Source organism: Pleurodeles waltl, chromosome 3_1 (assembly GCF_031143425.1).
Source record: "Pleurodeles waltl isolate 20211129_DDA chromosome 3_1, aPleWal1.hap1.20221129, whole genome shotgun sequence".
In the NCBI taxonomy this organism is placed as follows: domain Eukaryota; kingdom Metazoa; phylum Chordata; class Amphibia; order Caudata; family Salamandridae; genus Pleurodeles; species Pleurodeles waltl.
Window position 1 is genome coordinate 412,495,169 of NC_090440.1, and position 26,267 is coordinate 412,521,435.

At 42.4% G+C, this 26,267-nt stretch overlaps 1 protein-coding gene across 2 annotated transcripts in view; it reads right to left on the reverse strand.

Annotated features, from left to right (window-relative positions):
- VPS33B (VPS33B late endosome and lysosome associated) overlaps positions 1–26,267 on the reverse strand; it is a 691,895-nt gene that overhangs the window by 578,277 nt on the left and 87,351 nt on the right. Inside the window, exons 1-3 of one of the 2 annotated variants that reach the window (XM_069222653.1) lie at positions 23,063–23,100; positions 18,457–18,537; positions 17,622–17,683 (exon numbers count right to left, since the gene is read on the reverse strand). In XM_069222653.1, the coding sequence (XP_069078754.1) occupies positions 17,622–17,683; positions 18,457–18,498 (104 nt within the window). In that variant the 5' untranslated portion in view covers positions 18,499–18,537; positions 23,063–23,100. Of the gene's footprint in view, positions 1–17,621; positions 17,684–18,456; positions 18,538–23,062; positions 23,101–26,267 lie in introns of those variants that run through there. The other variant, XM_069222652.1, reaches the window with a different exon arrangement.

Here is a 26,267-nt window from a genome sequence, read left to right on the forward strand (position 1 = left end):
TGATTTTAAGTAAGATGTTCTGGCTATTAGGTTGTTTGGCTTTCATATGAGAAAAACGTACACAAAGGAAACAATGGAAGATTTACAGTTATAGCTAAAGAGGCTCTACAGGAGTCATTTAGTTCACTAACTCATCAGAGAGCTATATTTGTCACTGACTAGCAGCAGCACAAGGCCTCCAAAGAAAAAGAAATTCAGATCCTTCTGACTAAACATCTGAATCCTTCACCCTCTGACTCAAAAAAGAGTGTAAGCCCAACCAGAGAAATCAACGGGAGGTAGGACAGCTAGTGCAAAAAACTTTATAGAGGCCCCAGGCTAGGCAATGCCTCTCATAAAATTAGTGTTGGAGTGGTTAAATCGTTTAAAAAAAAAAAAGCAAAATCGTGTGAAAATTATTTTTGAAATCTTTTAGTTTTAATAATACATAGGAGTCAAATAACTGATGCGATTGTACCTAAAATGAATCACCTTGGTCATTCAGAAGAGTAAGTAATGCTATGGAAAGCTATGCCACATTTTCATGTAGAACACAATTAATTTAGAGTTCTATGCAACGTCTCCTGCGCATTCTCCCCTCCCAAAGTCCCACTGCAAAACAATTTCTCCCCTCTTTTCGCAGAGCATCAAGTAAATGACGTCAATCTAATAGCGATATACAATATTCACAAAAAGGAATGTTTTGTAAATGAAGTTTCCATGAAGTACTCAAAGTATTATAAGGACTTCTGCTGGAGACACGATGGTGTTAGTTCTATTAGCCATTGTTTAATAAATGTTTAATTCGTATTTTACATCTGCGGAGTGCAGTTGCTGAAGAAGAAATCAGAAGCTTTCTCTTACCTTGAGAAATAGGGTTTATACTAAATAATTGCATAGTTTTTAATTATCACTAATCCACTGCTTATTACCTCACATATTACATCACTCAAGACATAGGGGGTCATTCTGACCCTGGCGGTCATGGACCAGGCTGGCGGTGCTCCCATGGGCATTCTGACCGCGGCGGTTCAGCCGCGGTCAGAAACGGAAAACCGGCGGTGTCCCGCCGGTTTCCCGCTGCCCTGGGGAATCCTCCATGGCGGCGCTGCAGGCAGCGCCGCCATGGGGATTCCGACCCCCTTACCGCCAGCCTGGCTCTGGCGGTCTTGACTGCCAGAACCTGGCTGGCGGTAACGGGTGTCGCGGGGCCGCCTAACAGGGCCCCACCAAGATTTTCAGTGTCTGCCAAGCAGACACTGAAAATCTTGATGGGTGCCACTGCACCCGTCGCACCCCTTCCACTCCGCCGGCTCCATTCGGAGCCGGCATCCTCATGGAAGGGGGTTTCCCGCTGGGCTGGCAGGCGGCCTTCTGGCGGTCGCCCGCCAGCCCAGCGGGAAACTCAGAATAACCGCGGCGGTCTTTTGACCGTGCAGCGGTATTCTGGCGGTTCCCGCTTGGCGGGCGGCTCCCGCCGCCCGTCAAGCTCAGAATGACCCCCATAGTCAGTGACATCACTGATGACATCATCCACAGTCATACATTCACTCATTTGCTGATACACTTTTGTATACCCACACACAACATCTACTCACATACTTATTCCGATACGCATAAAAGTAGTGATATACAGACATTCATTCAGTCAAACAGTCACTTACACAACCACTCACTCACTGGCACTGCGGGGGAAGCCTTAAGCCTTCCCCCGCAGTGCCAATGCTTCAGCAAGCATGGAGCAGCTATGACAGCAACTCCCTGCTTGCTGAAGCATTTCATTTCCGTCCCCTGTACGCGTGAAAAGGACAGAGATGAAACTTCGGATTTTGACAGCAGGACCTGCTCCAAAAGTTCCACTGTCAAACATGAAGTGTTTGCTGTGGCTTGGTTGCAGCCAAGCCACTGCAAACAGCTATGTTCTGGGGATGGGCACCCCGGGACATATCAGGAGCGGGCCTGGGCCATCAGAGGCTCCACGAGGGGGGCCGGCGTGAACCCTCTCCAATGCGAACTTAGCCCTGGGGGGTGGTTGCCCCGGGGCGCGGGAGTCTCATAGGGCCCTTCTTTTTATAAACATTTGCCCTGAGGCCTGGTGGCCCCCAGGGCAGTGGGGGGCCACATGCCACCCCCCAAAAAAATTGTTGGGGGTGTTGTGTTGCCCCCAGGGGGTGGTGGCCCCTGGGGCAGCGCGGGGGGGCATCCCCCAATATACCATTAAAGCCCTGGGGAGGTGGCAGTCCCCAGGGCATCAAGAGGGGGCCAGAAGCCCACCCCACCACTTTTTTCTTTTTTTTTTAAAGCACCCGGGACTTGGGCCACACAGGGGGAGACCGTGCTTCGTTTTCTTAAAAAAAACATTACGAGCTGATTCGCAGATCCACTTGGTCTCCGCTTGTAAAATAAATTAAAAAATGCTTTTTAGCCCTGGGAGGGGCCCCTTTGGGACCCCACCACCAGAGCTAAGGGGTCAGGGTGTTCATATGCCGGCCCCTTTTGTTTTTATACCTTTTTTTTGGGACTCGGCTGAAGCAGAGTCCCAAGATAACTGACAACACTTCAACAGCTTCTGTTGTTAAAGTGGTATCAGCCAATCAGATCTCAGCACAAGATTGTTAGGGGCAGTGAATCCTTTGCGTCCCTAGATATACAAATGTGTTTTCCCCTTAATTTCTCAAAAAATACTTAACAAAATTTCACCAAAACAAAAAAGCACTCTTTCTGTACCAGGACCTACCTTCCTGCCAAATTTGGTGTAATTCCGCCCAGTAGTTTTTGCGCTATTGCTGTTCAAAATCCCTGTGGAAAAATGAATGGAGAAAATGTGTTTCAGGACCCCCTTCTCTCTCAGCCGCCCCTGGATGGATCACCCTGAAACTTTCCAGGCAGCAGCTGACGATACTGGCAATTGTTTTGGGAAAGTTTCATAAAGATTTGTCAAGCAGTGCCAAAGATATAGGCAAGTAAAAAAACGCTTTTTGTACAGAAAAATGGTCCTACCTATAACTACCTAGTGGCGACTGCCACTAAGTAATACTAGGTAATATCGCTCTCTCTTTCTATAAATAAATATATATATATATTAGACACAAAGGGGGTCATTACGACCCTGGTGGCCGGCAGTAAGGTGGCGGTAACACCGCCAACAGGCTGGCGGTGTTCCGCCAGCAATTATGACCATGGCGCAATTGTCACGGCCATACCGCCGGCCCCTCCAATATACCGCCAGGATTCCGCCTGGCGGTCATAATCCCCAGGGCAGCGATGCAAGCACAGCTGCCCTTGGAATTATGAGTCCCCGACTGCCAGCCTGTCCGTGGCGGTAAACACCGCCATTGAAAGGCTGGCAGTAAGGGGACTTGGGGTGCCCCTGGGGGCCCCTGAACTGCCCATGCACTTGGCATGGGCAGTGCAGGGGCCCCCAGGTATAGCCCCGTCGCACATTTCACTGCCCGATTTTCGGGCAGTGAAAAGCGCGACGGGTGATACTGCACCCGCTGCACATCAGCATTGCCGCCGGCTCTATTACGAGCCAGCTGCAATGTTGATGTGACATTTCCACTGGGCCAGCGGACGGTAACACTGTTACCGTCCGCTGGCCCAGCGGAAATGTCATAATAGGGAGCCAGGAATACCGCCGGCAATGGCGGTATTCTGTCTCCCGCAGCCTCGGCGGTCTTTTTCCAAGACCGCTGAGGTCGTAATGACCCCCAAAGTACGGTGCACTCCAAGGAACTCTGTTTCAAAGTAACTTATTGCACAAGACAATTGTAGCAACAAGTTTCGACTCAACTGGTCTTTGTCATGGTTGGGAAGTCAGTTTCATCTTATACAGTACATACCCATGTTGATCATTATGACGCATTATGTGATATATATGCAAATGAATACAACAATTGAAAGAAATTTGAAAAAATACATTTAAACAATTAAAAGCAAAACATTTGTATTAACAATACGTGCGCCCCAGGGTCCTATGCCTTTGAAAATAAATGTTAAAACATAAGTTGAGCAAGATATATTCTGCAGCATATTGCATCAAATCTTCATAACCGTGTGCTCATATGCATATAGTGCACTGAATCCTATCAAGAGGCGTTTCAGAGTAATATGGCATGCCGTGATATGGGTAAGGACTCATGACAATCAGTAGTATGACTTTGTCATAAACATCTAGTTTAACTAACAACAATTTTATGTTGCTGTAGTGTAATGATGAAATGTATGGCAATATTTGTATAGTACGTTCAGCTCATCTGTCCTTAATGGTATGGTGTACATGTCAAGTATAGTTAGTTAATGTTAGAGGTTATTTCAGGCATCATTTAAGTAGTGCAGTACTTCACCAAAAAACGACATAGCATTCCATTTCAAAGTCTAGTACCTAAATTTCCCATATCAATGTGGTATTAAAAAATGCACAAAACGTTCCTCATCGTTATTGAGTCCAAAAGAGATCTTGTTCCCAACCAGATGATATACTTAGATTCTAGCTGTCGCACAGTTAGTGTACAGTTGCCCCCTCGCTCTCGGTGGGGACCATGTCAATGCCATGGTATTGTAATGTTCTCCAGTCACTGTCAGACAAACTGCTGCATATACAATTGTTGAATAATACGGGCCAGGAATTCTTGCAGAATGTATAATATAAACATTGTGACAATCGTGGTGAGAATGAAAGAATTTCGGTGTACCAGGGAGCCGTGGCTACAGCTATCTTCAAAATGGAGGCTAGTTAAATTGAAACGCACAAATAGAGCTGCAGCAGTGTCTCAGTTCAATGTATCAATGTGAATGATTCTGACTGTGCCTAAGCGGCCCTCTGCACGTTAACCAAAGTACAAATTGCTGTTTACCACAACTGTAGATCATTATGGGCCAGAAACTTTTGCCGAATTCATAAAAGTAACACTCTAATAAATGTGGTAACACTAAAAATAGTTATATATAAACAGCCGCGTTTAGGGCCAGCTTTAAAATGGTGGCTAGAAAAGCTTTTTGAACAAAGATAGTTGAAGCATTTTTCGAGGAAAGTTGCTTTTTCTAGTTTGCATCACTTGTGTAGCCAAGGATAGTTAAATAAAGGCACAGTGCTGTAAAACGCATCACAAAGGTGTTCCTGCAAAACACAGGCCTACCTAACCTTTGTCCTCAAATTGATATCGAATTTCCATGCTAATCAAGGTGTATCACTCCCAACCAGTTTCCCTAGCGCTTCAACTCTGGCAGAGAAGTCCCTTCAGACTGTCGAAGTGAAAAGCACTCTCTGATATTACTGAGACAGGACAAAGGAAATTGGACATTCCAACAACTATTTGTCATTTACAGCAACAACCCTACAGAAGTGACTGAATACAAGCAGTTTGTGGTTCGCGGGATTGCATTTTATATAATTACTTGGTAGCCAAAGAACAATCATAGACTTTCTCAGAAATATCCAGATGCTGAAATTTACCGAGCAGCTGCCTGGAGATCAGGCCACACATTTGTGATTCAATTCTGCTTGAACTTTGCTGAAAGCACAGAGAAGTAGGTGAAGGTTCTCTACAAAAACATTTTAGTTAGAAGGTTTTTATATTTTGGCTTCCTACCTCCTTCTACACTTTTGATATGCTGTATCCAATTAACACTAACAATATTGGTCTGAGCATATACTGTTGATTTAAACTTTAATTACACCTTTCCAATCTGCTCCCAATAAACCACTACAAAAACATACATGTATGAGCTTGCTACTGTATTCAGCCTTAACGGAGTTCAGTGAAGATACCATGATTGAGAAGGAAAAGCTACTTGTAAACCTGATTCTCCATAATTCATGAAACGTTCACTCGTCTAAACTGGATAGAAACTGCCTAATTCATATAAATAAATATAAAAATACAGGCATCGATTTAATTCTCCATCTGAAGGTCTTTTTACTTGTATTTCCTATTCAAAACCATTTTGGGGAAAATGCCTGGAAACCTCCACTAGACGTTTCCAAAGCAGAGAAGTCCACACAAGGCAAATGGAGCCCCATGTGCAAATGAAAATAATTTGTAATTTCTCCAAGGAAAAAAGATATTGGTCTTGCCCTCTGGCCCCTTCAAATCTGGAGATTTATTCCTATTCCCATCCTGAAAGAGAAGTGACTTTCAGCCTAGGCTGAGGTACATCTACAACCGGTTCCAAGGTGGAAAGGAGTTGGATAGAAGTATATGAATGCCCAGAAATGTATGTCCTTTGTGGGCATTCACTAATATCCAAAGCAAACCAATCCTTTAATGCCAATTTCCACCCCTTGAGTGGGGTTCGAGACAGCAGAATTCTCTACACTTGTGGCAGAGAAATCTCCACTCCTAAATGCATTTATGCTTGACAGGAATTCCTTTGTGAATTCCAAGCAGGTGTAAAAAAATTTAAATATGTTCGGAAACCTACATTTATGAATTTATCTTTGTGAATAGGTATCAAAGAGAATGGACATAGATGGACATTGTGTTACTCAACATTCAAATTATAACTGCCAGTCACCTGCTCTGCTGAGATGGCATAGACAGCCATGATGCTTAAGGCAGTGTGTAGTTTTCGCGGTCCTACTATATAGCCGAGTTCCTTTTATTTTTCATTTAATGACAGAAGCATCTAGAAAGTTTAAAAGACATTGCTACCGTAATAGCAATTCTAAATTTTAATTGGCTATAAAAAAAGAAATATACTTTTAGAAAAACTTGACTAAAATAAAAAAGAAGAGGGTTCTCAGGTCACTTATGTAGGCAGAGCTTGTCAGTCCACATTAATTTGGTAAAAAGCCCTTGACAGACAATTAGTAAGACAAGAACATGACATTTTCTCATATGAGCTGGTAGGGGCCTGTACTGATGGCTGCTCACGAGCTTGGAGTCCTATAAATGCTTCTACGGATGCTTGCAAACTAGTATCTACATCATGAAGCCGATAATGGGCAGAACAAAGACAGACTGATACCATCCTGCGTATACTGAATGTAATGGAACATTTCTAAAAAAAAAATAGTGTTACAGCTTTAATACTAGGGTAGCAAGGGTGAAAGGTGCCGCACATCTAGGCAGTAAAACAATAATTTTAGACAAGTAACAAAGTGACTGCAAAGTCTGGTGCAAATTGGCCCAGTGCCTTACTACCCGGTAGGCACCAAACAGGGTATTGGAAAACCCAAAGACAAAATTGAACAAATTGGCCACAGCACACAGAAAGTATAGTCCAGTAGTATGGTAGGGATAAATATCCCTTATAGTATGTTGCTACGATGCAAAGTTGAATGGAGTCTCAAGTCCTGTTTGTAGAGGGTGTCTTTTATTTGTAGAAGCTGGAAATCATTGTGTCATCAGCGAGATACAGCCAACACGTGTTTCGTCACAACAGTGACTTTATCAAGGCTGCAAAACGATAATCAAAACAAAAGTTTTGGCATATAGAAGTATATGGGCACAGGAGTGTGTTTGTAAGAGAGCATGTGAAGAAGACTCCAAAACTGGATAGTAGTAACCAGTGAGCCATGTGTGAACTAAGTGGGCATTAAAGGGTGGGTAAGTGAGAGGTTAAAAAGTCTGGCAAACATAGTAAGTGGTAGGGACCCGAAGTGCAAGATATGAGAAAAAACAAAAAAGTTTAAGTCACCGTGCTGTGAAAACAAGAAAGAATGTTTCAAAGGTATATGGACAGAGTATATGTTGGATAGAAACCATTAAATTCCTGGAATAAGTAAGAGACGAATGTAAGGTGAAAGGAGAAACGTTTGAAAGCTCAATACATACGGAAAGGCTGAGACAAAGCGATCAGAGACGTAGAAGAATACAGATACAATAATGGAGTTTTGAAAAAATCAAATGGAAGGGCCAAGTGTGTGGCTCATACCTGGGCCAGCCGGCCAGGATGGTGCGTAATGAAGGTAAGTAATGCGGGAGCCTCGTGATCAGTTGAGTGGGCTCAGGGACGTCAGTGGTGACTGAGAAAGGAGACAATTGTAGTCAGGTGAAAACGATTAGAGTAGAGAGAAAAATAAAAAATAGAATTTAGAAGCAAAAAAGAAAAGAAAAAGAGGAACAGAGAAGTCTAGGGAAAAGGTATATATATATAGTAAATAAAAGAGTTTATAGAGAGAAAAAGGAACACAAGTACATACCTTCTTAAAGTAGGCCTAATGAGAGTATGGTTGAGTGGGAAAAGATGATGAATGCAGACCCTGGTAAGCCTGTGGTTGGAACCTAGTAAGTAATGGATATGAGGGGAAGGGAAAAGAAACCTGAGCTATTACCATGTAATTAAAGGAAAATGCACATGAATTGCGTAATTGCTGTGTACAGACCAAGCTAAATAGCTAGTAGAAACGGTAGTGTTATACGAAAAATCTAAAATGAAGTGGAGTCCTGTGAGGTGACAAGGTCGTCATAGTCGTAAAAAATATAATGAACAATAACTGTAGAACAAGTGATCTAAACGGTAAAAACATTGAACGTAAGCTAAACGTGGTCCCGAGAAATTGGGAGACCTAATAACGGTAAAAGTAATGGCCTTCAATAAGCGCGCACACTGGTGTTGTTGGAACAAATATGGCGTGAAAAAAAAGGGGGGGAAGGAGGGGGCCCGTGTGCAAAGGGCAGCGCAATAACGTTGGTGAATAATAATATAAATGAGCAGGTGGCGAGGCAAGCAGTTTAAGTAAATACGTGCGGCAATAAGATACCGCGGTGCGAAGACCAAAGGGCAGCGTTTAGAGCGCTTATATGCTAATAAGTAAGTAGTGAGCAAATGATAGCAACTAACATGAAAAGAGCCCGTATGCACAGGGCAGTTCATTGACAGTGGGAAAAACGATTTAAAATTGAAAAAGCGCGGCGAGGCAAGGAATGTAACTAAAAAATGCAGCAAGTTCTAACCGCGGTATGGCAATAAATAAGCAGCGCTAAGTGCGCTTATAGGCAACTCTAGTAAGTTAGTAAGCTAGTTAGAACCGCTAGCGAGGAAGGAGAGTAAGAAACAGAAGTATAGGAAATCTAAGGTTTACCTTAAAAGGCGAGGCGACGTGTGTCAACACGCTGTCTTGAAAGAGTACTGGTCAGTGTAAACCTGTGCTCTCAGTTTAAGAAGTGCAACTGGGAGTGGCATAGAAATAGAAGAGGGGCTCAAAAAGTGAGAAGTGGAAACAAATGGCGGCCATCTTACGTGTAGGAAATAGTGAAAGAAAGGAGTAAGTGCCAGATCAAGAAAGCAGTAGGTGGAGAGAGAGACTGAAGGTTAAAAGAAGGGGCGGACAACCTAGAGAGGATGAAAGTAAGCGGGAATGAAACCCATAGGTAGAAAAAATAGATAAATAGATAGAAAGTAGTAGGTTGAGACGCAGATCGAATTGGGAGGTAAGAGAGAATGAACATGACCTAACGGAGTACAAGTTAGAGAGCATTGTGAAGTTAGAGTAATAAGTGTGTAGTATGAGGTAAAACTCGGTAGAGTGAACCGTGGTAAAGGAAGGCAAGGGTGGTAATGTGAGTGAGGAGAATGATAGGTAACATAGGTGTCCTACTGGTGAAAAGGTAATTGTGTGGGTGTAGTCAAGGAATGTGGTTTTATACATAATTAGTAGGTTACAACCAAGTAAAAAAGTAAGACATTTTCGATAAGTACATTTGAGTAATTAGTAGCGGAGCATATGAAGACCAAGGCCATGGGGCATATTAATCAAGTGTACCAAGTGGTAATATACAGGAATGGAAAAGGTGCTGAAATATACGATAAAAGAACAACATTGTAGACAAACAATCATGAAACAGAGTAAACCGTAAGCTTAAAACACACAGATGTCCATTGAAAAAAATGACAGTGAAGCATGTAGGGACCGAGGTCACGGGGCATAGTAGTTAGATGTGACAGGGCATGGACTAGTTGGTGTAACAAATGAGCAAGAACGATATTGTTAACACATGATGATAAAACATCTTGAACCGTGAGAGAAACATTATAGGCCATAAGAGGACCTAAATTATGAGCTAGGCAGACAATAAGGGAGTGGGAGTTACCATTCATTTAAGAAAGTAATGTAATTCCCGGTCTGTGTTCAGGCCTAGCTCAACTGCGCGGAGTTTTAGGATCCACTTAGCCTCGCATCTGCGTAGATCCCCTGTTCTATCTCCCCATCTTGGTGAGTTGGAGACATGTGTGATGCCGTGGAATCTGATGTTTAAGAGGTCTTTTTCCCCGTGCAGGTCGTTGAAGTGTACAGCAAGGGGATAGTTGGTATTAACATTCCTGATGGCTCTTACATGTTCTTGTATACGTTCTTTGAGTGGGCGTATGGAGCTTCCAATATAGATTAAGCCACATACACAAATCAGGCAGTAAACAGTACACTTAGTATTGCAATTCATGAAGGTTTTGATATGGTGCGTGGTTCCGGTATTGTAAGAGAATGATGTAGTTTTATTAAGGGCTAGACGACAGGATATGCAGCAGCCACATTTGTAAAAACCATTGGGTTTTTCTGGGATCCAGCCCAGTAGGCGAGTTGGGGGGGAGGGACAGAGAAAACTAGGGCACAGTATGTTTCTGAGCGTGCGACCCCTAGTGTGTACAATAGTGGGTGACACGCCCACTGAATTCTTGAGACATGTGTCCAACATTAACAAGTGCCAATGTTTTTTGAGAATGCGCAGTATTGTTTTGCTCGCAGGGCTGTATTGGGTGATGAAAGAGACTGGTCGCCTGTTAGGGGAACCCCTCTTACCCGGTTCTTTGGGTTTTTTAAGCAAAAGGGTGTGTTGGTTCTTGTTAGATATGCGTTTACTAGCTGCCGAGATAAGTTTGTTGGTGTAGCCTCTAGCCTGGAAACGTTCAGTTAGGTTCTTGAGTTCCTGCCTGAAAACATCCGTGTCAGTGCAGTTGCGTCTAATCCTGACCATTTCCCCGTAAGGAATGGCCCTGATTTGTGTGAGGGGATGGGCGCTCTGTGCATGCAGAATGGAATTGCAGGCCGTGGGTTTTCTGTAAAGTCTAGACATGATCTTATTATTGGTGATGTACAGCAATAAGTCTAAGAATTCAATTTGAGTGGTGTCCAATTTGTGAGTGAACACTAAGTTGAAATCATTCTTGTTAAGGTGTTCTATAAGTTGGTTAAGGTCAGTGATGTTGCCAGTCCAGATACCAAGAATGTCATCAATGTATCTCCCCCAGTACAAGATATGTTCAGTGATATGTGTCGGACAGTTGGACCATAGATGGTTTTTCTCAAATTGGCCCATGTACAGATTCGCGTATGATGGAGAAAATTTAGCTCCCATGGCAACACCCTGACATTGTCGGAACCATCTACCATCATGTAAAAACACATTATTTTCAAGCACTAGTCGAGTGAGATCAAGGAACATCTGTGTGTGTTCATACAGTGTGGCGTCACGGCTACTGAGAGTTAGTTGGAGCATTTCTAGTCCCTTTTCCAGGGGAATTGAGGTGTAGAGAGAGCTAACGTCAAGACAGATAAACATGCAATCTTCCGTCCATTCAATATCCTCAAGTTGACATAACAAATCCCTAGTGTCCTGTATGTACGAGGGTAAGTTATGAACCAAGGGCTGTAAAAAGGAATCAATGTACTCAGAAATGTGTTCCGTAGGAGAACCAATCCCCGAGATGATGGGTCTCCCAGGAGGAAAACCCCCTGGTTTGTGGACTTTGGGTAGAATGTAGATACAGGGAGCCCTAGGCGTCTCAGTTTACAAATATTTGTATTCTGAGTCAGTTAGGAGACACAAATTCTTCCAAGCCGTTAGTTTCATTTCGATACGACTGGTAATGTCAGGAAGAGGGTTACCCTTTAACGCAGAGTAGGCCTGTGTGTCATTGAGTTGTCTGTCAATTTCTGCAATGTAGTCGGTTCTGTCCATAATGACAACGTTGCCCCCTTTGTCTGCCTCCCTGATGACTATGTCCGTGCAGGTAGAGCGTTTGTGTAGCGCTCCGAGTTCATTGGGATTGAGATTTTTGTAAGGTCTATGGGTACAGATGTTGGTCTTATCCTCTAAGTTGTGTAGTTCCGTACTGACGGCTTTATAAAAAACATCAATGTGATTGTCTGGTGGCAATATCGGTATGAATGTGGAGCTAGGTTTGAGTCCACTGTTGACGTCTAAGTTAGGTGTGATGTCAAGTTGAGTTAGTAGTATGTCAAGGCTAGGTGGTGGTGACAGCGTGTTGTCAAGGGAGAGAATAGTTTGGATGTCCTGTAGGTCTCTGATGGATTGGTTGCAAGTGAGTGGTGAAATGTGGGCAGTACGGTCAATGTCTGGTCTATTCTGGAAAAACTTTTTCAATTTAAGATTGCGTACGAACTTAAACAGATCTATGTGGATGTTAGTGTAGTCAGGTTTTGAAGTAGGACAAAAGCCCAAACCCTTTTCCAATAAATTTATTTCGTCTACAGATAGTTTCAAATTGGAAAGATTCATGACCTGTACAGTATCACCTGAGAAAGTACGGTTTTGTTCCACGAGGGGACCATTTAGGTTCGTTGGATTTTTGTGGTTGAACGTGTTGTCATGCCCTCCCTGGGGTTTACTGTGGTGTTTCCTGCCCCCTCTGCGGGTGAGTTTGTGTTTGTGCCTGACCTGTTGTAGTTCTGTCGTAAACCCTTTCTGTATCGGCCAAGTTCTTCTAAAAAAGAATTTGGCTGTTGGGTTATGTTCTGTTGGTGAGCACTGGTAGAGGAACCATCTCCAGCTGAGTCTAAACAATCACTAGAGAGATTGGAGATGTCAGATAAACTGCCTGCGATTGACCCCACGGGTGTGGTAGCCTTAGTGGGTCTAGTGCTAGTCTCCTTGTTGATCTGATCAAACCTACGTGCAAATGTAAAGATCCTACCATTCCGGTAGTCATTGTCATCTCTGATGAGTTTGCGCATTTTCTTGTCCTTGATGTGTAGTTGATACCCAGTGAGTATCTCTTTCATAATCGTGTAGTTTTTGTCTGTTGCTTCAGTGAGATTGAGGTTCTTAATTTCATCCTCCAGGGTTGTGATATCCTGGAGCAGTTTAGTGCGTTTTCTATCAGCATGTTTAATAAGAATGTTAATCATACTGAAGGAGGTGGAGGAGATAAGGTGTTCCCATTCCCCAAGTAAGTCAGGGTCAAGATCCTCAAAAGATGGGAATATAATCACTCGCAATCCCCTAGGGACTTGCTTGAGTTCCAAATAACGTTTAAGAGTGGTTATGTCCCACCAACGGGCTAGCTCTTGTTTTCTGAGTCTTTCAAGTCCCCATCCCCTCACACAAATCAGGGCCATTCCTTACGGGGAAATGGTCAGGATTAGACGCAACTGCACTGACACGGATGTTTTCAGGCAGGAACTCAAGAACCTAACTGAACGTTTCCAGGCTAGAGGCTACACCAACAAACTTATCTCGGCAGCTAGTAAACGCATATCTAACAAGAACCAACACACCCTTTTGCTTAAAAAACCCAAAGAACCGGGTAAGAGGGGTTCCCCTAACAGGCGACCAGTCTCTTTCATCACCCAATACAGCCCTGCGAGCAAAACAATACTGCGCATTCTCAAAAAACATTGGCACTTGTTAATGTTGGACACATGTCTCAAGAATTCAGTGGGCGTGTCACCCACTATTGTACACACTAGGGGTCGCACGCTCAGAAACATACTGTGCCCTAGTTTTCTCTGTCCCTCCCCCCCAACTCGCCTACTGGGCTGGATCCCAGAAAAACCCAATGGTTTTTACAAATGTGGCTGCTGCATATCCTGTTGTTTAGCCATTAATAAAACTACATCATTCTCTTACAATACCGGAACCACGCACCATATCAAAACCTTCATGAATTGCAATACTAAGTGTACTGTTTACTGCCTGATTTGTGTATGTGGCTTAATCTATATTGGAAGCTCCATACGCCCACTCAAAGAACGTATACAAGAACATGTAAGAGCCATCAGGAATGTTAATACCAACTATCCCCTTGCTGTACACTTCAACGACCTGCACGGGGAAAAAGACCTCTTAAACATCAGATTCCACGGCATCACACATGTCTCCAACTCACCAAGATGGGGAGATAGAACAGGGGATCTACGCAGATGCGAGGCTAAGTGGATCCTAAAACTCCGCGCAGTTGAGCTAGGCCTGAACACAGACCGGGAATTACATTACTTTCTTAAATGAATGGTAACTCCCACTCCCTTATTGTCTGCCTAGCTCATAATTTAGGTCCTCTTATGGCCTATAATGTTTCTCTCACGGTTCAAGATGTTTTATCATCATGTGTTAACAATATCGTTCTTGCTCATTTGTTACACCAACTAGTCCATGCCCTGTCACATCTAACTACTATGCCCCGTGACCTCGGTCCCTACATGCTTCACTGTCATTTTTTTTCAATGGACATCTGTGTGTTTTAAGCTTACGGTTTACTCTGTTTCATGATTGTGTGTCTACAATGTCGTTCTTTTATCGTATATTTCAGCACCTTTTCCATTCCTGTATATTACCACTTGGTACACTTGATTAATATGCCCCATGGCCTTGGTCTTCATATGCTCCGCTACTAATTACTCAAATGTACTTATCGAAAATGTCTTACTTTTTTACTTGGTTGTAACCTACTAATTATGTATAAAACCACATTCCTTGACTACACCCACACAATTACCTTTTCACCAGTAGGACACCTATGTTACCTATCATTCTCCTCACTCACATTACCACCCTTGCCTTCCTTTACCACGGTTCACTCTACCGAGTTTTACCTCATACTACACACTTATTACTCTAACTTCACAATGCTCTCTAACTTGTACTCCGTTAGGTCATGTTCATTCTCTCTTACCTCCCAATTCGATCTGCGTCTCAACCTACTACTTTCTATCTATTTATCTATTTTTTCTACCTATGGGTTTCATTCCCGCTTACTTTCATCCTCTCTAGGTTGTCCGCCCCTTCTTTTAACCTTCAGTCTCTCTCTCCACCTACCGCTTTCTTGATCTGGCACTTACTCCTTTCTTTCACTATTTCCTACACGTAAGATGGCCGCCATTTGTTTCCACTTCTCACTTTTTGAGCCCCTCTTCTATTTCTATGCCACTCCCAGTTGCACTTCTTAAACTGAGAGCACAGGTTTACACTGACCAGTACTCTTTCAAGACAGCGTGTTGACACACGTCGCCTCGCCTTTTAAGGTAAACCTTCGATTTCCTATACTTCTGTTTCTTACTCTCCTTCCTCGCTAGCGGTGCTAACTAGCTTACTAACTTACTAGAGTTGCCTATAAGCGCACTTAGCGCTGCTTATTTATTGCCATACCGCGGTTAGAACTTGCTGCATTTTTTAGTTACATTCCTTGCCTAGCCGCGCTTTTTCAATTTTAAATCGTTTTTCCCACTGTCAATGAACTGCCCTGTGCATACGGGCTCTTTTCATGTTAGTTGCTATCATTTGCTCACTACTTACTTATTAGCATATAAGCGCTCTAAACGCTGCCCTTTGGTCTTCGCACCGCGGTATCTTATTGCCGCACGTATTTACTTAAACTGCTTGCCTCGCCACCTGCTCATTTATATTATTATTCACCAACGTTATTGCGCTGCCCTTTGCACACAGGCCCCCTCCTTCCCCCCCTTTTTTTTCACGCCATATTTGTTCCAACAACACCAGTGTGCGCGCTTATTGAAGGCCATTACTTTTACCGTTATTAGGTCTCCCAATTTCTCGGGACCACGTTTAGCTTACGTTCAATGTTTTTACCGTTTAGATCACTTGTTCTACAGTTATTGTTCATTATATTTTTTACGACTATGACGACCTTGTCACCTCACAGGACTCCACTTCATTTTAGATTTTTCGTATAACACTACCGTTTCTACTAGCTATTTAGCTTGGTCTGTACACAGCAATTACGCAATTCATGTGCATTTTCCTTTAATTACATGGTAATAGCTCAGGTTTCTTTCCCCTTCCCCTCATATCCATTACTTACTAGGTTCCAACCACAGGCTTACCAGGGTCTGCATTCATCATCTTTTCCCACTTAACCATACTCTCATTAGGCCTACTTTAAGAAGGTATGTACTTGTGTTCCTTTTTCTCTCTATAAACTCTTTTATTTACTATATATATATATATACCTTTTCCCTAGACTTCTCTGTTCCTCTTTTTCTTTTCTTTTTTGCTTCTAAATTCTATTTTTTATTTTTCTCTCTACTCTAATCGTTTTCACCTGACTACAATTGTCTCCTTTCTCAGTCACCACTGACGTCCCTGAGCCCACTCAACTGATCACGAGGCTCCCGCATTACTTACCTTCATTACGCACCATCCTGGCCGGCTGGCCCAGGTATGAGCCACACACTTGGCCCTTCCATTTGATTTTTTCAAAACTCCATTATTGTATCTGTATTCTTCTACGTCTCTGATCGCTTTGTCTCAGCCTTTCCGTATGTATTGAGCTTTCAAACGTTTCTCCTTTCACCTTACATTTGTCTCTTACTTATTCCAGGAATTTAATGGTTTCTATCCACCGTATACTCTGTCCATATACCTTTGAAACATTCTTTCTTGTTTTCACAGCACAGTGACTTAAACTTTTTTGTTTTTTCTCATATCTTGCACTTCGGGTCCCTACCACTTACTATGTTTGCCAGACTTTTTAACCTCTCACTTACCCACCCTTTAATGCCCACTTAGTTCACACATGGCTCACTGGTTACTACTATCCAGTTTTGGAGTCTTCTTCACATGCTCTCTTACAAACACACTCCTGTGCCCATATACTTCTATATGCCAAAACTTTTGTTTTGATTATCGTTTTGCAGCCTTGATAAAGTCACTGTTGTGACGAAACACGTGTTGGCTGTATCTCGCTGATGACACAATGATTTCCAGCTTCTACAAATAAAAGACACCCTCTACAAACAGGACTTGAGACTCCATTCAACTTTGCATCGTAGCAACATACTATAAGGGATATTTATCCCTACCATACTACTGGACTATACTTTCTGTGTGCTGTGGCCAATTTGTTCAGCTTTAATACTATATGCGCTTGGTACATCACTGCACGATTTACAACCAATGCAATCATAGGGCCTATGACATTTACTAATACTTTCATGGTGTCTGCAGGGCAGAGTTCAACAGGAGTGAAGTTGACCCTAATTTGCTCCGAAAGGCGAGCCATCTTCTCCCTGTGACCTTCTCCTGGACAGGCAGCTGTTCTTGTGTGTTGGCTAGTTTAAATTTTAAGAGCAGCCTTCCTCATCCTTTCAAATGTTACCATAAAAAAGGTCTGCAGCTATTCTTCCAAGTCAATGGGTGTGGGAGGGGCAAATGATCAATGCGCCAGGTTTGTAAACCATTAAGATCTTTAAGTGGGCTGCAGAGTTATTATCCCCCTTCTCAACTAGAACGTTGTTTAAATAAGATTATTTTACGAAAAAACCTTGAATGAGCACTTACTAAAACAGTGTTATCCTCATCCCTCTCTGACTTCTACTTCATTCCTAGAATCTTTTCTTGATCTCTTTTCAGAACTTGAATTAATTTTAAATGGCGCTTTTTGTAGCCTGCTGTTTCTTCTTTTTACAAAACAAAATTCTTGAAAGTAAGGTTAATGGAACTTACTGATCACTTGTGCTGTAAACTGGTTTATTCTCCAATTTGTAAAGTTTGTCCACCTCATGTTGCTGATGACAAAAAAGAACAACAAGAAAAATGTTGATAATAAAGTTATTTATCTAGAAAATAATCAAATTTAATTAAATATATTTTGGCAGGAAATTAAATTAAATCCTCAGACCATCAAAATACTTTTAATTGTAAAGCTGATTTGGGGACAACTTTATAGGTAATTATCACCTGCGTAGTACCACAACACCTGCCAAGTGTAATCCTTTCCATCCCTTTTTGTTTTAAATATGGACTTACAATTTAGAACTTCAGATGGGTAACAACATATTTTATATATGTAATGACATTAAAGAGTGTATTTTTCCAAACGCAAAAAAATCCAACCCATAATCGAAGGAACTTGGGTTTTTGAATGGCTGGTTGTTTAATGTTAATAAGTTTGTTCTGCGTTTATAAAATGTATTTCAAGACACACTGCCATAATAAGAATTTGAGAAAGCCTAAGTGGAATTGGCCTTGTGTACCTTACTAGAAAATAATTCAAAATATTATGTACACACCTGTTTGGTAGGACATGTATAACATAATGGTTAGAAAAATGAATAAGCATAATTCACTGGTCGGCCAACGTTCCCGGTTCGACATATACATGTGCAACCAGAAGAAACTATTTTAAAGGCTTTCTATTTTCAGCACGATTGCACATTTTTGGCTTAAGTTGTCCCGAAGGGCTGTATTTATAAGAATGCTCGCACGGATGCCCTCCCCTTCGCTCTTGGGAACCCCAGTGTAGTTCCTGACGACCTGAAGTCGGTGGCCAAGCACATACCTTAAGAATGGAGACATTAGCGATCCGGTCCAGAGGGCTCATCAGGTCAGGCTCAATGAACAAGTCTTTCTTTCCAGGAAGCTGAATAACACAATATTATATTTGCCATTATCTAACACGGTTCCCCACAATACATATTTATTTGCATTTGCATTACTGGCAAAGCTTAATTTACAACCCTTATTTCCAAACTATTACAATTTAAACATCAGTTTCAGATTAGCAACAACATGCAGTTCACCGTATAGTTCATGCGGGTATATAGATAACTAATATTGTTAACATTTTCTGAGGCATAAAGATATAAAAACAGATGCTACCACGGATTTAGTGCAGTTAATTATTCGTTGCTACGTAAAACCAGAGGTCATATGAGACAAAAAACGGTCAGACATAAACCAACCACCAATAAGGAAACTAATTAATTCACCAACTGAAACAATAAATGCAGTTGCACATCTCACTAATTATCAAAGATGCATTTAAACAAATAGTCAATATTTTGCTGGTGTATTTAAAAATTGGTGTTCGTAATACACAAACACTGTTCACAACACAAAGACAACACAACACAAACACTGTTCATTGCTGATGGTGCCAAGCACAGGAAAGAGCTGCTCAACTGTTTGTGAAGTGATTTATGTACAACTGTGCAGCAAAATTAGTCAATGCGAATCAGGCAATCTCTTACCCGCGTAAAACCTCGGGGAAAAGAAGGACTTTGTAAACAGTCCCCCGAGGTTAGCCAAAGTCTGTCAGAAGCAGGACCGACTTTAGCACTTGTGGCGCTCATGCAACAATGTTTGTTGGCACCCCTGAACCCTCCCCCCCCCCCCATGACCACCTCCGCAACGGTTTCCCTCATAAAAGTGTAGGGTGTCAGAGCACTTCACGTTGCACACACATTACACAGAGACATTTGAACATATGTATGTAAATCAGTGTATAAGAAATGTTACATAAGACAGAGGACAAGATGTAGGAGTCACTTGTCACCCATACTGGTAGGCTGTATAGTTTGAGTGCTTGGTCTGGAGAAGCACAAAAGCAAAATGTAAAATGTAATACAAAGGTTGGGGGTTCCCTTTAATAACAATTGATTTCTACCCAAATGAACCTTTTTAGCAACATTAGGATAATGAAAGACTGGAGGAAAAGATCACAATGGTCTAATCTATACCTTGCAGTATGCATGCAGGTATTTGATGAAAGTTAATAGCTTAGTGTTCTTTATTAGGATTTTACCTTATAAATTGCAGGTAACAAGATTACCTCTCTGACAAAAGTAGTAACTCACTGACCTATTTGCATTTTACACACTTTGTGGTCTGCACGGTACACGTTCTTTGTAGCAAGCATATTAACATGCTAAGCTACCTTAAAACTTCTAAAAGAGAAAACTCTGATTTCTCTCCAGGCAGAACACTAATCACCACAGTTATCTTGACATAGTTTTTGATAAACTGAAAATTGTTGGAGACAAGGAACGGCCAGCACGTGGTTTGCAAACCTGCAAACACAGAGCCCCCACAAAAAGTCAGCACCCAGTACGGTAGCACCGGTCACACTGCCCTAGAGGCGGACCTGGTCAAAGGCAAAAAGAAGGGGGAAACTGAATCACCAGTCGAAAAGGGGCCTGCAACAAGTTACAGTGTATAAGCATGCAGGAACTCACTAGTCCTGATAAATCATATGTATACTGCGGCAGCGCATCAGTCACTGTCTTGCCCTTAACAGAAAATATGTGGGTGTGGCGCATGCTGGATAAAAAAGTGGGACTGTCTCAAACATGCTAACCCTAGAGAGATTCTTTCTGACAACTAGACCTTACGCATCCGAATACTGTCCTACATAATGGTTTAGTTAAATTGCTCATTGAACTAACCAGTGCTTGCTGTGATATGACTAAAGCTTGGGAGGTAGAACATATTCACAAACTGTAAATGCAACTGTATTTATATACAGATTACTATTTCTGACGAGGAGTTGAAGCACTTTACAGCAAATATTGTGCTACTCTACTCTGGAACCGAAGGTTGGTGGTTTATCCAGTGCTTTTCAAAAAAGACAATGCGTTTACTCCAGTTACTTTGTGATACATTATATTAATACCAGTTAGGTGTGACCATTAGTGGGGGCTATGTGGCTTCAGGTAAATGGTTAGTGCGGATGACAGGCTGGCAGAGGTCAGGTAATGTTTGGTTGCAGTGATAGGAGAGGCTGTCATTTATTAAATGAGGCTATAGCCTTTTGTAGAAAGCCTTTTGTAAGAGGGATTAAGAGAGACAGGCATGAGATTGAGAGGACGCTGTACTCAGAAATACAGTATAAAGCATGAGGAAGATGGAAGGTAAAAGAGGGTCACTTTGAAGAAAGAAAAAAAGAATCAAACATAAAGGAATCAAGCATAAGTAAGTCAGGTTCAGTTATTTCATGAAGGGTTTTAGCAGTATAGTGGAAGGAGGCTTTCCGAGATAATAATTGCTGCACTAGGCCCTCTCTGCAGGGCCACTGCCAAACATTTTGCCTTTACCTTCTACATTTGTCCTTCATTTAGTTTTACTGGTATTAGGACTCTGCACATTTTACCACTGATAACCAGTGCTAAAGTGCTTGCACTCTTGCCTTAAAGCATGGTAGAATTGGCTTATATCCAATTGGCACAGTTAAGTGACTTGTAAGTCCCTAGTAAAATGGCTATGCATGTGCCCAGGGCCTGTAAAATAAATGCTACTTGTGGGTCTGTAGCACTGATTGTCCAACCTACTTAAGCAGTCCTTCAAGCATGTCTCAGGACTGCCACTGCAAAGCATATTTGTGCAACTTTAAACCATGTCGACCTGACATAAAAAAATAAAATAAAAAAAAAATTGCCAGTCCCAAATGTTCATTTTTAATACATATAATTTACCTCTAGAGTAGGCCCTGGTCAGCCCAGAGGGCAGGATGCAATGCATTTAAAAATTAGCTTAAATTAGTTTTTCACTACTTCACGGCCTATCTCTCACGTAGGATAACATTGGAGTTACATTCTTACATTTTATATGTGTAATTTCCAAATGAAAGTAGGTGATCAGATCATGTTTGGTGTCTCTGGAATCACAATTTTAAATCCTAATTTATAGTGAAGTCGGATTTTAAATTGTAATTCTGAAAGAGTGTTGACATTTTCTTCCCTTAGCCATTTGGTGCCTGCAGCCTGTCTCTCGGTCACATCATTGGGTGTAGCTGACAGCGGAGATTTGTGTATTCCTCCTAGACAGCCACGCCCAGTACGAAGGATAGGCATGCCGGATAGGCCATCTCTGGAAGGATGGGAGGAAGGGGCTGGGCACAGCCCCACCTAAACGTGAGTAGCCAGTGTCCTGCCTCGACATAAAAGGCTGCACACTCACTGTAGTTACCCTCCCCACTTCAAAGACACAATTGGGTATAAATAATGGACCTCAGACACCAACTCTTCAGTACAATCCTGGACCTGTGTATACTATGTCAGGAAAAAGGATTGTTGTGTTGTTACAAGGTCTGCCACTCTGCCTGACTTCTGCTCTAAAGGAACCGCTTCACTGCTGTTCTGACCTGTTGCTTGCTGCCCTCTTGCCTGGTGAAGAAAAACTAGATCTGCAGCTTCATCTTGAACCAAGGACCCTAGAGTGACTGCAAGGGCTAGTCTGCTGACCTCCTGCTCTGAGCCTCAGGGACATAAAAGGCCCCCCAACCAGCCCCTAGACTCAGCTGCAGTCTAGGGGCTGACCCCCAAGTGGTGCCCAACAGGTCCTGGACTTTTGGCGTGGCTCTTAAAATCAAGCTTTTAGGCTCTTCACGACCGTGAACGGACCTGTTCATACTGAAACCCACCCTAAACCCCTCCCAGCACATCTCTTGGCAAAGGGGAGCGCCAAATTGAAACTGCAGCTTGCACGTCTGCGACATCCGGCCTGCTCTTCGCACCACGCCAGCAACCATCTGCAACACTCTACGTGCCCCCGTAACACTCTCCAAAACATATGGGAATTTTGGCACAAAAATTTGAGAAGATAAAACTTCAGCTGGACTAATCTGGGTCCGTATTTAACAAATGCTTTATCTCAGTCGGCCTGGATTTTTTACTTTGACCTGATCCAGCACAACCAGATAGCTGCAGTTGGCGGTTTGCAGTGATATTTTTCAGTTCATTCTTTAAAAATTCATAACTCTGGTTCTATGGATTGGATTTTTGTTCCTTTGGTGCTGTTTTATTTATTAAATTCCAACCTGGTGTGGGATCCTTTTGGGTGGTGTTTTCACTATTTTACTATTCGAAGTGTTGCACAAACACTTTACACATTGCCTCCAAGTTAAGGCTGACTGTTTTGTACCAAGCTACCAGGGGCCTGAGCAAAGGTTAATTTGGGGCTGCCTGAGTCTTACCTTGACAAGAATTGTGGTTGCTGCTTGACCGGGGCTCACACCCCAGTCAACTAACAACCCACACAGCAAACAGTCTAAAGATGTAAGCTGTAGAGAATGTAGGTTGTAAAAAGAAAACATTATACTTAGTGCTCCATATCCTAGGAAGACAGCTTAAAACATGCAAGTTTGAGTATACACATCACTTTGTGCCTACCCTAGGATAGTCCTTTTAAGCATCAGCTGGAGTATGCCAACCTTGGTACAGGGTCTGTACATTGCACTAGAGGAGTTGCTGCAGAAAAAAGAAAAGGTCTCATTTAGTGAACTTTCCTCACTATTCTGCATGAAAGTTTTTTTTTCATTTCAGTTTTTTACTCACTTTTCTTCACTTACTAATATGAGTTATTTGACAGTGGCTGAGAGCATCTCATTAATGCACAATCCAAAATTAAACTTGTTTTGTTACCTGGTCCCCTAGGACTAGGTTGTTTATACAGCAGAGTAATCGCTGATATCAAAAGTACTTACAGCTAACATCCCAAGTGTGTGCTGTGCATGTGTGTGTGGCCAATGTAGTATATGCACTGTACAAATAAGTTAAGCTGAGTAAAGAAGGCCTGTGTGTTCCATTTCGAAAGTCCATGGCCTGTTCCTGTGCACCAGATGGAGATTATGTTTTCCCAGGCAGTGGATGTCTATTGGTGACAATCCTGGAGCAAGAGGGAGGAGACCTAGTCAATGAAGTGGGGACATAGGAGACAGGGATTCCACAGAAATAAGATTAAATCCTTTTTCTGCAAGGAGTTCCTGAATAATCTTCCTGCGGCACTGCCAGTTGGTAGCTGGGTGAAGGGAACTGCAGTCTCTGTTTTCAAAGTGTGAAGGAATTTCTTCATCAGAACAGACTTTTGCCTCTATCCTGATCACTTGTTTTCTTGTTTTTCATAGCCAGGAGCAGACAGTTCACACATCTTTCTGCCTCTTTAGTGGTTGCCCCAGGTTGGAGACTACAATGCTGTGAGGTGCATCACTATGCACAAAGGCCGAGTATGCAGAACAGCCTGGAGAGGCATTTGAAAAGGGAAGCCACCCCAACACATTATGTGTATCATACATGAGAGCATTTGGGAACAATAAATGTAGTTTCATAAAGTCACAACCTATGAATGCAGATCAGCAAACGTTAATACATTTACGAATGCAATAAATATTCCCACAGTATCACATACAATACCATCAAACATAATGATCAAGTTATTTAGTACAGCTCTCTGATTCATAAATAATCATGCACTATTCGGAGCTTTGCTTGTGCAGGGCGAAAACATTTTATCTAAGTATTAAATGTAATCCTGTGGATAGCAGTGGGTAATTTGTGCCGGCGCCCCACCGCCACTCCTTTTACGGGACCAGGACACTTGAGCCTGAAAAAAATGATTTTTGACAGCTAAACTGTGCACAGATTATGAGACTGACGCTGCCTTGCTTACACAGCACTTATCCATAACGGGCTGTCTGTCACTGGAGAGAGAGGGTAAGAGAAAGAGAGATATTTGAGACAGGAATTCACTTCTGTCCTGACAGTGTGCAAGGACTCTTCAGATATTCCAAGTCAGTGATGTATTCACTGCTACATTTCAAGCATTTTACTTTGTACTGTATGGAACCGTGTCTCTTAAGAGTATTTTCTTTGTCTATGCGTTGCAGTTTTGTTTTTCATGTACCACCCCAGACTTGTATTGCGCATACTGTGAAGTGAGCTGCTTTTAGCTGTCAGGTATGTTGAGAATGTTGATGGGTATTCACGACAGCCAAGCTCTGGATTTGAGGCTGAGGGCACTGCGAGTTTCTGATAGTGTCCGTCATTAACACACACAGGTGTCCTTACTATAGGCTCATTCAATCCTTGGCCTCTCTGCAGAGGGCGCAGCGCGTTGGTAACGTACGTGCCAAATGTAATTATTATTCTATGGTAAAGAGTGTCAAGAAATTACAGAACTTTCGAAATATGGAAAACCCAAAGGGATACATTTTCTTGAGGGACGAATACCCGCTAAACTCCCTGGTCTCCCTGTTCGTGGGAAGCTGTGTTGATTGCTTCGCTCATTTGTTGCAATCGCGCTTTAGCATTTTGTATGCAGGCAGTGTGTGATGCCACTGACTTAAGTGGACACCCTTGATGGAAGCAGGCGTTGATCTCCTAAGAGAATGTGTGGGCCCCTCACATATATATATTTTTTAATTAAGCACTGGTGGAAAGGACGCAGCAGCAGTATAGAGTAGATGTCATGAGCATACCCTTTAGCAGCTATATGCTAAACAAGTCGCAAGGCAAAATGGATTATATAAAAAAAATAGGTGTTGTCATGCTAACAGTCAGGTCCTGTAAGCACTGATGTATCAGAATGGTAAGAGGAATACCTTTTATACAGCTTTATAAAATACATACAATGCATTATACATAGGTAGTACCGTCCATCTGTAATTGAGACATATTGCCAAGATGTGGCTGTCTAAGGTGTAATTAAACATGCTTCTAATATCAAAGCAGATCCATATTTCGTAGTTTGGAAACGCCATTAAGGCTAAATTGTGTTGTTTTCAGATGAGTGGTCCATCTGTTCTTGTATTCATTTGCACAGTACAGGTGCGGTGTTATCGAATGGTAACATAAATCCTGCATGAAGGAGTCTGCACTAGTACTGAACAACTTGTAATCAAGGCATCGGCCTGCACAGTCTCGCAAAGAATGTTGCCAGTTTTCTTTGTTGCTCTCACTCAGAGATGCCCATTATTACTAACTTTCAGCACGCCTCTTGGATAGAATGAAAAATGTCCTAGCTATCGTACCGGAAAGTTTCAATTCTATTAAGGACCCGGAGGCGCGGACTATGCTTTACTTTCCACATCTGGGAACGCGGCCCCTGGGTAGGTGCTGCTGAGGACACCGGCGACCATAGAAGTAAGTGCCCTGGCTTACTCCCCCTCTCAACTCCTTCTGAGACCTGTAATGTCAATTTCTTTGACTGCTTCCAGACTCATGCAGTCTTTATAGATGGGGCACGCACCTTTCACTTTATGGTACGCTTTGGTGAGCCGAGTGAATGAAGGAGCGATATATTTTCCATTGCACTCGAGTTCAGCTTGCTCTTATGTTTTGTTGAGTGAGACGCGATATTAAGAGAAGGAATATATATGGGACACCATGTCCCCTTTGTCATTTCCCTTCTCATTTGCTCTCTACTTTTGACCCGTGTTACTCCATGTGACCTACTTGAATGAACTATCCCTTTGGTATTTGATCTGCCTGAACGTGGTTTTATTGGTCACCCGACTCCATACTTGATATTGAGGGTGACTTTTACTATTTTCTGCTTAATTTTTGACAATGTCACTGGTATGCTTCTATGGTATGACTG